This window comes from Lates calcarifer, linkage group LG1, assembly GCF_001640805.2.
Source record: "Lates calcarifer isolate ASB-BC8 linkage group LG1, TLL_Latcal_v3, whole genome shotgun sequence".
Classification (NCBI taxonomy): Eukaryota; Metazoa; Chordata; class Actinopteri; family Centropomidae; genus Lates; species Lates calcarifer.
In genome coordinates this window covers 4,123,669-4,137,474 of record NC_066833.1, presented here as the reverse complement: position 1 = coordinate 4,137,474, position 13,806 = coordinate 4,123,669, and the positions used below count along the sequence as shown (strand labels likewise).

Sequence of the window (13,806 nt, the reverse complement as noted above, 5' to 3'; positions counted from 1 at the left end):
CATAGTGGGATGACAATAGTTTAAATATTAAAAATATAGACTATCATTAGTCTTAGCCTTTAAATTATCTGAAATTCACTGATGAGTTATTTATAACAAGCCTTCAATTAGACACTGAAAGATGAATTATAAATCCCCCTGAGGAATAGCTGCAGCTTTCATTGTGCATCAGCTTGAGGTGTCGGGCTATAATTATAAGCAGGCATATTTGTGTATCCTTCCTCCACCCACTTGCCCTCCCTCCCTCCCTCTCTCCCTCCCTCCCCCAGCCGGCCTGTTATTGTCTCAGGGTGGTCAGAGTCATGGCAGATGGTCAAGAGGAACTGCAACTCACCTCGCCAGCTCCAACGGAGGTAAAGGTATGGGGGAGAGCACTTGGCCATTTGACAAAGAACACTATGTTACTATGATACGGTACAAAAATACACCACACGCACCACGTTGCTGAATTCTTGCAAGGACTGTTTTTTTTCCTCACATGGGAGAAAACAATCATGGGAAAGAACACATAGTCCTGTTAAGTTTTTAAAGAAAATTTCTCATGTCATCTTTTCCATTCCCATCCTGTTTGAAAGTGGCTGGCCTCTGTAAGAGCTGCCACTCATTAACTTTGAGTAAATGTATCACTGGAAGGTCGTCCACTCTCCCACCATCCACTGAGAGCGACTCAGCAGCTTCATACAACAACTATTTCCAGCCACACACACACACACACACACACACCACACACACACACACACACACACACACACACACACACACACACACACACACACACTGGTGGGGGTGAATCAAAGTAATTATAGTCCGCTTTTTCTGTTGTGTGAGAAGAAAACAATATGCAAACTCTGGATGTGATCGGCCTAAAATAGCCTCCTTCACGCTGTGTCACAGTTTGACTGTTGTTGGGGAGGGTGTGTGTGTGTGGGGGGGGGGTTGCAGGCCTTGGGAGGCTGGGAGGGAGGAGTGAGAAACAGCAAGGTGAGGGGAGGGGGAAATGCTTGGGGGTGTGATGGTGTGGAGGAGAACAGGGAGGGAAGGTGTGGGGGTGGGGGTGTAGAGAATGTCGGACAAGCAGGGAGAGAAAACAAATGAGTCATGAATGAAAGACAGAACATACCTGAAATAACAGGTTTTTCTAAAACACAGCACCAGTGTACTGCCAGTGTTGTGCAAGTTATCTGAAACCCAATTACTCATTAAAAATGGATTTACACTACTTCACTAATTATCCATCAGGGTGAGAAATAAGCTAGTAAGCTCCATCAAAGGTGCTTTCCAACAGCTCCAGTAGACATTATGGTTTAATAAGCGAACTGTATTTACATCCACAGCTACAGTAGCTTCGCCCCTGTGACTCTTAATTTGATTACTTTATCTCAGGAACAAATAGTGGAAGGAATCACAATTCACATTCAATTTAACCCCCAAATAAACATTTTTGGGCTTAGCTGGTTTGCTGTTTTATCAGGTGTTAGATGGGGAGCTGACAAATCACAGCACAGACACAGCATGTATGTGACTTCTATTCCTAAAAATAAATAAAATGATTAATAGATTGTCAGAGCAGTTGCTGATTCATCTTGTGTTGCTTGACTAATCAATTAATTGATCAATCCTTGGTGTTTTCACTGTTTTCAGCTTTCCTAATAATGATTTCTTTCTTTGTTCATACTTCAGCGAGCCTTCATACACTGTCACCTGGTTTTTACTATTGTTTAATGTTGTATTGTCCCATCTGAATTTTGTAATGTTGACACCTAGGACTCCCTTGACAAAAAGGATGCTCAGCCTCAGTGGGGTTTACCTGGTTAAGTAAAGGCTAAATAAATAAACAGCATACATTGATTGTAAGAGGTCACAAGCCCAAAAGGTTGGGAGCCCCTGCTTCACACTATTTGTTACTGAAAAATAAAGTGTTCCAGAGTGAATACTGTACACTGTGCACTCACAATCCTCACCCTGTCAACTGAACAAGTCAGAATTCTCCTTTACTCCCACATTTCAGTCTCTAGAGTGCTGCGAGCTACATCCACTTTATTTCTGTGCATCCTCTCCAGCTACATCCACTGCAGGAAGCTGAGGAAATCTGATCCAGGAGCAGGGAGGAAATAAACAGGGGTGGGGAGAGATGGTACAAGAGATAAAAGTTGAGGAGGAGCACAGTGATGGGATGGGCTGACACCGGGGCCTTCGTACGTGAATCCTGTTCCTGTCAGCAGCTCATTCCCTCACTGTGACTTCCTCTGCACCTCTGACTGATATCTGTCTGCACCCAGCTGACAGCCGTGGACTTTTGACCCCACTTCACCTAAAGTCAGACTGGTTGACTTTTTCTCTACACCACGGCGCACTTGTAAACCTTAGGCTTAATGTCCACTATAAAGTTTTCTTTGATCCATTTAGTGTGTAATTTACACCATGTCGTCAGAACAGTAGATGCTCTGGATGAGTCAGGGACACAGGGAAGCACATTACGAGATGCACTGTGTTTCTGAATACAAATGCTTTCAACAAACTAACAGGTCGAGGCAGTGGTACTCCAGAAGCTCCTGTGCCCTGCAAGGTAAAATTACTGTTTCTGTCTGTGGAGTCTGGTAATGGTAAAACAAGAAGCTGCGAGCTACATTCACTTCATTTCTGTGCATCCTCTCCACAGAAAAATTACTCTTTAACAAATCCTAGAGTTATCCTTTAATAAATGGTTTGCATTACACTACAATGTAGTTATACACAGATATAATGCTTATTAATGCATCTGTCCACAACTGTAGCTCCTCCTGTAGGCACAGCTGGTGTATAATCAGAAAATCAGGCTAATGAATAAAAAATACTGCAATAAACACTTCAATCTGCTCATAATTACATTATGTAAGCAGATACAATTAAAACCATTTATTAAATGTTTATATATTGCTGTTTTATATTGCTAATACATGCTAAATAGGCAGATTTTAACTAAAGAATTACTGAAAAGAAAGAGGTGTGGAGTAAAATAACAAATAGAACTTGAGTTTCATGGTACATTTTGTGATCCAACAGAGTCTGGGCCATCAAATAAACACAGACAGACACACTCCATACACACACAGCTGCTGTGTACAGGTTGTACATTGAGGTTTGTGGTGAATAAACATGGACTGCAGTGCTGCGGTATTTGATTTAGTCTAAATAACGCAAAGCAAAAATTCACTTTGCATCCAGTCTGTTCACAGCAGATTAGCAGGACCTTTCCTCCAGTTTAAGGACGGATATTTAAACCAGGTACATGTTGATGTTTAAATTTCAATGAGACACATGATTCTATTACAGTTATAGACTGTCTCTGTGTGTCTGTCTCACTTGTCATTTCTGTCCATGCAGAACATAAACCAGAACAGAAACACAATGACTCAGAGGACTAAAGTTTCAGCACTGAGGTCACAAGTGCCATGGGCTTCTTTCACTCTCTCTGGGTATCCCTGGCTGATTGTATTATCTGCAGTAAATGGATTTAAAAGCTTTAGTTTATTGTGCCAGAGAAAGCAACTGCCATAAACAATTAGTCGTGTGATAAACATGCAGGCATGCATTCACGCAGACAGAGACACACTAGTACATACACACACTGAGGCGCAGAGATTTAGAGGCACATACACGCACACCTAGCACAGTTTCTCTCTGAAACTAGAGCACTCATCTCTGAGTCCTGTTTCCAAATAGCATTAGCAGGAGTAGCTAATTTAATAAGGGTTAAATCCTGAGGGACAACTCTGCAGAACAAAGATTCCATTGCACACGTTCAGACATCCACGACGTGAATGCAGTAGCACAAAAATATCTGTATTTGCATGCTTGTATGCATTTGTGTGCAAAGTACAAAAACATCTGTCTTTTAGTGTTAATTTGGGGAATGGGTAATTGTTGTTGCCACAGTGTCAGAGAAGTGATGATTCAAACTGTTTGTATTTGTACTGTAACATTAACTCAAAGTTGAATAAGTTCCTTTCCTGACACCAACAACAATTAAAATGTACACATCTTACAGAGGTGTAATATAGTACAGGTTATGTGGATTATGTTACATGATTATATATTATGTTTTTTCTGGTCATTCTGTGTAATTAGATAAGCAAAATCCCCTTAAGTGAGGTCTTTTGGGCTTCACTTCTTTAAGAGGCTACTTTGGGATTACATCTCAGATTTAGGTCAAGAGTTAAGACTGTTCTAGAGAGAGGACGCAGCAGCAGGACAGGATGGTGGGCCTCAAAAGTGACAATATGGATAACAAAAGATTGCTATGTATTGCAGTGGCGGTCCATTGATTTAACATTGCACTTTCATTAAGTTGGGGGACTCACACAAGGCAGATTTTTAAAATTTTTTTAAAAATCAAAATTTAAGCACCAAAGACTGACGTACCCTACAATTCCCATAATGCAACTCACTAGCATATTCTGTTAGATCCTCCCTGCCTGGTTTGAAGTTTGAAGCCTGATCCAAGATAACTCTGATTTCAGTGTAAGATTAAGTTTGCCTTAACCAGTAGTAATTATCGTAACCATGAGAATAACCTAAAGGATGTACTTAACCACAATCTTTTCCTAAACCTGACCAAACCATGGCTGTCCCACATTGTTTATCATTCTTACCAAGATGGTGAAGATCAGGTACGTCTGCTGCTGGTATATGGGTCATATGCGAGACAAGTGACTATGTCCTTTAGGTTGGAGGACTTTGGGGCTTCTCTTGTTAAGACTGATGACAATAGAATGTAACTTTGAGTTGTAATAAGTTGCAAACCGGTTGTTTTTATGGGTGGACAGCCTTGGCTAAGGTTCAGTCTGTCACCAGTAAACACGTAAAACTGAGAGTGACTGATCTGAGTCATCAGTATTTCTTCTTCTTCTTCCTCTCCTCCTGTCTTTTGCTCTTTCTCTCCTCCAGTCTGTGCTTCACTATAGCCCTGAGATCTCCATGGAAACAAGGTTTAGTTCAGCCATCAGAGATGCAGAGACAAAGTGAAGTGAAAGACAGAGTTATATTCTAATGCTCTCAGTAACTCCAGCCATATCATAAAAACGTTATACTGGTAGAACTAAACAGTTAAAAGAACATAAATTAAGATGAACTTGTCAGTCAAACTTCACATGCCTGTAAAACACAGTTTATAACACAGGTTTTATATTACAAATGTGTAGCCCACCCTAAGCAAAATGTAAGATGTCTCCTGGCCCTGGTCATCTATTTCCTGGTTATTTTCTCAGAAGCTCCAGAGCTGCAGAGGACATTATACAACTGTTTTCTGAGGCTGAGCACTACACTTTGTGGCAGTAAACTGACCTTTATATGTACAGTAGCAGCAGATAAACTCAACACACTGCTGAAATGTCACTGCCCAGGTTGACACAACCATCAGACACTTTTGATATGGGCTCTACTTTCTTAACAACCAGCTGTGGTGCTCAGGAACAGCACGAGCAGAGCTGTGTCGACACCTGCCAACATGTGTATTCTGAATTCACATCTGGAATTTGAAAGATGTGTCAGTTAATGAGCACCTGCTCCAACATGTTGGTGTCTGCCACATACAGTGATTAAAAACTACAGCGTTAACAATCAAAGGAGCAGCAGTTTTGTGAGATGGGAATGATAAGCAGATGGATAGCAGTATGGAAACATATAAAGCAGCAGCATACAAACACTGTAGAATATATTACATTTATGTTTGAATATTTAAAACAAATAAAAGGACAAGCCTTATTGGAAATACCATCTCAGGTATGTTTTCCGTCATCTGAATTATTGCATTTGCATCATCAGACTTGGTGTGTTGGTTTTTGAAAACTATAGCAATTCAAAGTTTGCTCTCTACTGGTACAAATTATCTTTGATTATCAAGAACTCTTTCTTATTTCTAGAGGTCCAAAACCAATTAGCAAACACTTACTGCTGCAGAGAAAAGTGTAGAACATGTAACACTTTATATAGAAGTGTAATTTCCACTTGTGCAATTTTAGTATGAATCACAAACAAGCTGCTACCACACATCAAGCTGCCACTAAAGGGTCAGACACCCTGCAGTGGCTGATTACAGACATTGTTCATATCCATTAACTCTTTGATTGTTACCTTCATTTAATATAATGTCACTGAATAGTGCAGGGTTTCCCACAGTGTTGGTGCGGTGACTACCACTGTTAATGTCTTAAAAAAAAACAAAAAAACAAAAACTGTGTGGTGGGAAGAAAAATTCACTGTACAAGCAGCACTGTGAGTTAAAGACCAGTTTGAAGTTTGACAATCATAAGCTCAACTACAACTACTAGTACTACTACTACTACTACTACTAAACAGAACTGTAGTTAGTTTAAAGTATTTCACCACTGACCAACTGGACTTGTAATGTCAGAGAGTCTCTCTTGATTATTATCTCAAAAAAGAGAGACATTTGCCACAACATTCGCCATGTGCCATTCATATACATGTATAAATCTGAAGACACAGACTTAAACATCGCTGGACACATACAAAATCTAATATATAATTCTCTTCATTCATTTACTGAACATTCTCCTGTCTCCTCTCTAACACAGTTTCAGAGGTCATTTCATGGGGTTCATCTCATCTCTGTCCTTTAACACCAGTTCTGCCTATACTTCCTGTCTCCGGGGACAAGTGGATGACAGAGAATGGTAAAAGTTAGAGTCGAGACAGAGAGACACAAAACATAAGTCTGATATCCTAGTATGATAACACTCTGTTTACACATCATAACACTGTGACGTGGCTGTATAACTCTGCATTAATCTGGATGATTAACTCACATTTTACGTGTATCATCAGAGAAAATATATCCAAGTCATTGTCAACAACAACATGTATCCACTCAGCAACAGGCTGCTGTTGACAAATTAAGTCAACATTGTAGGTGCACAATCATCCACTACATCATCCTGACTCTATCTCAGTTTAGTTTCAAGTTGGCTTTCTAGAAAATAGGCCCATTTTAAAAATACAATGCTCAGTGGTATTCTACCTTGAGGTCATAAGTTGAATGAAAGGATAAGAGGGGGGAAAAATCTGTCATGCAGTTGTATCATTCTTAAGTTTTTTGTAAAATATTGGAAACATTTACATCTTCTGGCCTCAAAATATATATTTTAAAATAAACCCATCCATCAGGGAAAATCACTCTTAAGCCACATTCAGACTGACAATAGCCCTGCGCTGGAGCCAGTCTGTCGCAGCCAGGTTCCAACACAGGTTCAACGTCTACAGTGCAACATGACATCATCGGTCAAAATGCTGTTGGCCAATCAAACACATGCAAGAGCTTATTCCTGGTAAATTGTTCTGTAACATGAATGCTGAGAAATGCTCAACTGTTGTTGTCAAATCCTGTCCCTGTATTCCAAACTATTCTGCAGTGCTTTGGCATCAAACAATACACTCATCTGTTACTCCAGTTATACAGTTCAAATGCAGGCCTGTTTTCAGTCTGGATCCCTGCTTAGGTTGAAGCTGATCATAACTCATGTCCAGCCTAAGGCCATAACCTGTGATGAGAGGTCATAAGTAGACTATTCTTCAGGGTAACAAGGAAAAAAAAGGCTGGGAGACAATGATAGAGTGTTTCATGTGTAACACTTCTTTGCAGGGTTTTGGAGGTTTTATTCAATAAAAGCCTATTATTATTATCTTTATCATTACTTTTGACCATAGAGAGGGCAGTCACTGATTAGCATACTACTGGAACTGCAGGTGCCATGTGTGTGTGCGTGTGTCTGTGTGTGTCTGTGTGTGTGTGTGTTAGAGAGAGAGAGAGAGAGAGAGAGAGAGAACTCAAAACTTCACTAACCTCACTGCACTCACCCTGCATAGCCTACTGTTTATTGCACTTAATAAGACTATGTGATGTATATGTATGAATTATGAAAATCCTGAATTAGCCATAAGTTTTATTTTGTACACCTTACTGTAGACAGGTAACTGGAAGGTGAGTTCCTTGGAAGGTGTGTCCTCACTTTTCTGCACCGACTCACCTTGCATGCAAAACTTGAGCTCCTTGGTGTCTGTGACGGTGCTGGCCGGCATCCTCTCGGGAACCTTCTTGCTCATGCGGTTGTAGTTCCTCCTCTTCTTCGTCTCGCCCCACAGGTTAGAGCCGCCATGCATGCTGGGAATGTTGAGCACGGCGATGCCCTCTAAGGAGGTGTTGCTGAGGTCCAAGATGATCCCGTCGCACTGAGTGGAAATTATGATTGAGACAGAAAGAGGAATGATTTTGAAGGAACAAAAAAAATAATAATCACAACACAATTTAACAGGCAAACTCTTGCCCTTAATACTCATGCTAACAGCCAGTTACATATGATCCAGCATGTGTTGCTTCCATCTGTGAGGAGATATATTACTGGCAAATGTTCTCTGCGAGAAAGTCACTCCTTAAAACTTTATTGCTGTTTTCAATGTATGAGCTCAGCCTCGTGGGCAGAAATTTCTTTAGCAGATAGCTCCAGACTGTGACAAGTCATACAATAGCTACAGGGATGAATAGATAAAACTCTTGGTCTTTTGTGTTTTATTGAAGCCACCTTTAGGGTAATTAATGCAGGCTTTACATGTTATGTTAATGTAAGATGACACAGTAATGTCTAAAAAAGTCACAGCTGGTTTAGAGTGCAAGCTGTAGTGTATGAGTTGCTGTATCATGGGGTAAAATAGCTGTCCATGCTTGTACCCACTTTGTTCTCCACTGATTTGTTTACGACTATAAGATTTATTTTGTCCTGATGCATTACTTGTACCGAGGCCAAGAGTGCAATTCTGTCTTTACTGTCAGCAATAAAATACAGTAAGTTGGTCCGATGTCTATGCATAGTATATGAATTTAATGGATAGAAAGTAGCACCATCTGGCACTCTTGGCCTATCTCTGGACTACGTTGTGTTGAAACCTCATCTGGATTCAACAAATAATTAAAACACAGCAGAGAATGTCAACAGCACGTTGCTGTGACTCAGTACTCAGCATGCAGAGTGCTGAGTCACAGCAACCACAAAAATGCTGGACTTTACTGCGCACCCACAATATGCAAGCAAACCAGTGAAAAACTACACAACACATGTGGAGTATGATACCCAGCTGTGCCTGCACATGTACATAAATGAGCAGAGACACAACACACAATAAATCACTTATTAATTTCTCTCACTTGTTAGAACACTGAGTGATTACAGCATTTAGTATGATTACTCCTTATTAGGGTTCGAGTGCCAGTGCTTCAGCTTGAAGCCATGTAGAGTTGAAACAGAAACCTTCTGCTACAGTCGCTTCTATGAAAAGTTATCTATTATAAATGTTTATTCAATTGCTATGTTTTTTAGCTGCCTTCAACGAATGCCAGATGTTTTTCAGGCTAAATATTAGAAGAGATGCGTCCATGAGGGAGTCGAGTGTCTATGGTTTAGTTTGGATGTGTCTGTGATAACAGCTGGACTGTACAAGTTTTTATAATCAAAGATTAAACTATTGCAAAAGATGACATTAGAATAAAGAAAGAAATCATTGTTTAACTTACAGGGGTTTCAGTTTTTACTGAATACTGACGCTAATCGTTTCCTCAGTGGTGAGCAGAGATTTCTGACATTTTCTCATCTACTAATGCAGACCACTGCACTGTGGGTTTGTTACATACTCAAATATATCAGTTGACAGTAAATACAGTATAGTGTACTATATAGTAAATAGGGAGTATTTTTGGACACTTTCTGATTGGTGCATGGTAGTATGTGACATCACTTTTTCACAACTGAGCCCAACCATTTCAAACCTGTATAAAGAACTCAGGGATATATTGCAGTAACAATAATCTGAAAAGCTCAGGCAGAAAGTATTGTGTTTGTGAAGGACTCCATTAGTCATAGTAAGAGGCTGATTAAATGCAGGCTGGTAATGGTCACAGCACCCACCCCCCAGTCTGCCTAGACTTTATCTTCTACATCCTGTGGCACGGCTCCTCTCACTGGGTGCCCTCCAAAAGTTTCCTGTCTGTGCAAACCACCTGATTGCCCTCATGAGCTGCAATCAGCCCACACAGTTGTTCCCCAGTTGTCTTATTAGACATGATGTCACTTTACATGGAAAACACAAGCCTCTGGGCGGTATAACACGTCAGCATCTTCACATGAAAGAACTGTTTTACAATCAGCTGCACAGACAGATTCAGAGAGAATTCTGGTGAAAGTTTTTACATACAGACTACTGAAGGCTAAGAACAGGAAACATAATGTGCTACTTACTTGCAAGCTGTATTACTAACACAGTACAAGGTCTTCTGGAGCAAATGCAATGAAATTAAAATATTTATTAATTTATTTTTTAATAAAACAGAAAAGATTCTTATTCTTCAAAGTCCTTCAGATTTAACCACACTGACAAATTATGCTTCAAAATGGGAGATATATGGCCTTATAAGCTATAAAAAGTGATATCAATCAGCACACATCTGCCAAGACACCTTGCATTAAATAATATAAAATATAAATACATACCAAGGTAATTTTAGATTAAAGATATTTAGATTAGGGATAATTTTAGCAATGGTCTATTATCATTCATATTAACAAGTATTGTCTGTGTGATATATCTTATTCCTGCAGAGCTCCATTGTTGTCCAAAAATTATTTTAAAAATATGTCAGTGAGTTACACTGTTGCACTGGTTGACATGTTCCTTTACTGGTATTATCATGGACACTGTAGTTTACTTTAAATCAGTTCCACATACAGTACATGTCCTGCTGCTGTAAATACTCCCCACAGCAGCAAGTGTGTATTTATTCACAGCTGAAAATAGTCTCCAACAAATGCACTGCTTACTCCTGTTTAAGTAACTTTTGCTAAAATTGCAGGAAACTACTAAGCCTTTAAAAGATCTACTAAGAGATTGTTTGTATTTTAACTGGACTCATCAGCCTTAACCTTTAAGAAAGTGGAGCTCTGTATTAGTATTTGTCAAAAATGATCAGCAAATACAAGTAAAAGCAAAGTGTGTTCTCACACTTTCCAGGCCCTAGTGAACCATGACATCTTGAATATTTCTGACTGGAATTTTTGAACTGATCGAAGGTATGGAGGGTGCAGAGCATGAACCCTTTGGGATGACACACAGCTTGTTTTTTGTATTTGCATTCCCAAAAAGGTGTGTGTGTGGAGTCTAGCTGTGCTTTAAGCACCCAGGTGACAGATTATGCAGCGCTGTATGACAGAATGAGGCAATCAGTGACTTTATGGAGCATTAATCTGATGATGTGCTATGAATAGCCCACCTCATTAATATGGAAAAACTACTTTGGTGTAAATTTCTGCAGCACCTTTTAGAGAAACCTAAAAGAATAACAGCACTTCAAAGCCTGTCAGTGAAAAGACAGAAAAGCAAACTTGTTGAGATGTAGTGTACACAAACTGTTTCTTTCTTTCATCAAATGCTGTATATCTTCAGTTTTTAAGGATATTTTCCTCATTTATGTCAGCGACACAACCGATCACTTTTGAAACCACTTGTCCATTCTGCCTCAGTGACAGCAGCTTTTATAAGACTGTGACTCACCTCGACTTCTATGCATTCATTAAGTTTCTTGCAGGTGGCAGATATGGTCTCAGTGGTGCCAAACTCAAAGTACCAGAGCTTGTTCTTCATTCTGAGAGGAGAGGGGGGGAAACAGAAGACAGACATGTTTTTGACTAACACATTAGAAAATATTCTCAGTCCTAACTTAGCTTGCACACGAGTACAGTGTTGTGAGCCCACGGCATGATTTGTTTTGGGTGCAGTGGACACATATTGAAGCTGTCCGGTGCCTTGAGTCATCTCACATTTTGAAACTGACAGCTCAGGACAGCTAGCGACCGTGTGTCCACAGAGGTCAAAGCTCCACTGAGGCACCCTAAAGCCTTAAAGTGGAGACATTAGCACTGGCAGCATTGGTGGTTAGATACTGAACCACAGAGAGTTAATCCCGCCATCTGTCCAAACAGGCCCTCTGTTGCTGCCTGCGCTTTCATCAAAGCAATGCACACATTTTCGCCTCAGTGCCCCCATGCCACGAGTTGAAACATCAACATTGCCTCTGGAGGGGACACACTGGTGAAACATTGCTGGTGGAGACTGTAAGGTCAAGGTAAATATTATTGTGATTCACAACATTCAATGAAACCCACAGGTCTGAGTGAACAATGCTTTGTTACTGCCCTGCAGATAGATTTGTCAGAGGTGACCTGATGGATGCAGTTTTGTTCATATCCTGATGTCGTTTGTTGCAGTTTTTGAACCGTGCTTGAATAACACAGTCCACAGTCAAGGTGAAATATCTGCTGGTCCAGTCTGTACCAGCAAACTGCTGAAATACTACTAATGTGTGTTTACAGACAACACTCAACTGGTCCATTAACTGAGGAGAACTGGAGATAACTGTGGAAATTCTGTTACATAAAGGGAAAAGGGATATTCTCCACTGTTGGTTTGTAACTGTAAAGCTGCTTTCACACTGGACAAAAAAAAAACATACCAACACCCACAAACATCTGGCTTTTCTCTTCAGTGGAAAAGGGTACAGTTGGCATTCATTCATTATGGGAATTTGTCAGCTCCAGCTACGATCAGCAGTGAAGGAAACATGACACCCATTGAAGATCCTGATGTCTGTGTGTACATAGCCAGTAACATTTGCTTTTTTTTTTTACAGTCTATGGTAACAACATGAAGTCACTGGTCTCCATGCTGCTTTGCATTATTTAATAATGTTTGTGATGTCTAATGTGACACACCAGGAAAAAAAAAAAGGAAAACTTGTCTACTTTTGTTGGGTTTACCATTCTGTGATTTAACCACGCTCATGAACCATGGCAAAAGTAATTATGTGGATCCTAAAAGACAGTGCTCGCCTGGTCACCACACATCACACCAACTATAATATTCATAGCTCTGAAATTAGCCCTAACCTGTCTACAAAATATGTGATAACAAGACTAAGATACTACATCCATGTTGACCATGTTCATCATCTCATTTATAAGCATATTAGCATGCTAACAATTTCTAATTAGCACAAAGTACAGCTGAGGTTGATGGCTGAAGAACCAGAGGTAAATTGGTGGAAAAGAATTTTGAGGGTTTCCAACAGAGTAAGACTTCTTTCATGAAATATCAACGATTTAACCTTATAACTTTTATATTTGTTAACGATGACCTTCAGTATTAGGATCAACCAGCTCATTAAAAATAAGGTGTGTGAGATTGAGAAGTCTACAGCTGTGTTATTTCAATGTGACCCTCAAATCAGTCTCACCATCAGGGGCAGAATAACTTGATTGTCACATCCCTGATCAAATTCTCACAATGTAGAAGCTGGAGACAGCAAGTGTTCTTGCATTCTTGCCTAAAAAAGTCCCTTAAATTATCAATGAATTAATTTAATAATTGATTAATTGATTAATTGACCACTTGCTGCAGCTCTAACGTGTTCCAAAGATCGAGAGTGGACCCCCTGGCTAAGTGTTCAAGATGTTCTCTTTCTTGTAAAGGCTGTACTCATAAAAAAAAAAAACAAAAAAAAACTGACTACCAGCATTACTGTCCTGTATTACTCTAGAAATGACACATATTTTAAGGTATGACAGCAGATTCATTGGCACATGGATATACTGCTGATACTGACAACACAGCTATTGACACAACAGCTCTGTATAATGTGGGCATACCAATAGCAAGGTTATGAGCCACCAAAGAAAAAGAAAAGGACACTGAACATTTATTCAGTCCTTT

General features: G+C 39.8%; 1 protein-coding gene across 1 annotated transcript in view; it reads right to left on the bottom strand.

Annotated features, from left to right (window-relative positions):
* Window positions 1–13,806, bottom strand: part of LOC108902464 (diacylglycerol kinase beta) — a 117,012-nt gene that overhangs the window by 14,856 nt on the left and 88,350 nt on the right. Inside the window, 2 exon segments of the mRNA XM_051065722.1 lie at window positions 8,025–8,226; window positions 11,593–11,683. Of these exon segments, the coding sequence (XP_050921679.1) occupies window positions 8,025–8,226; window positions 11,593–11,683 (293 nt within the window).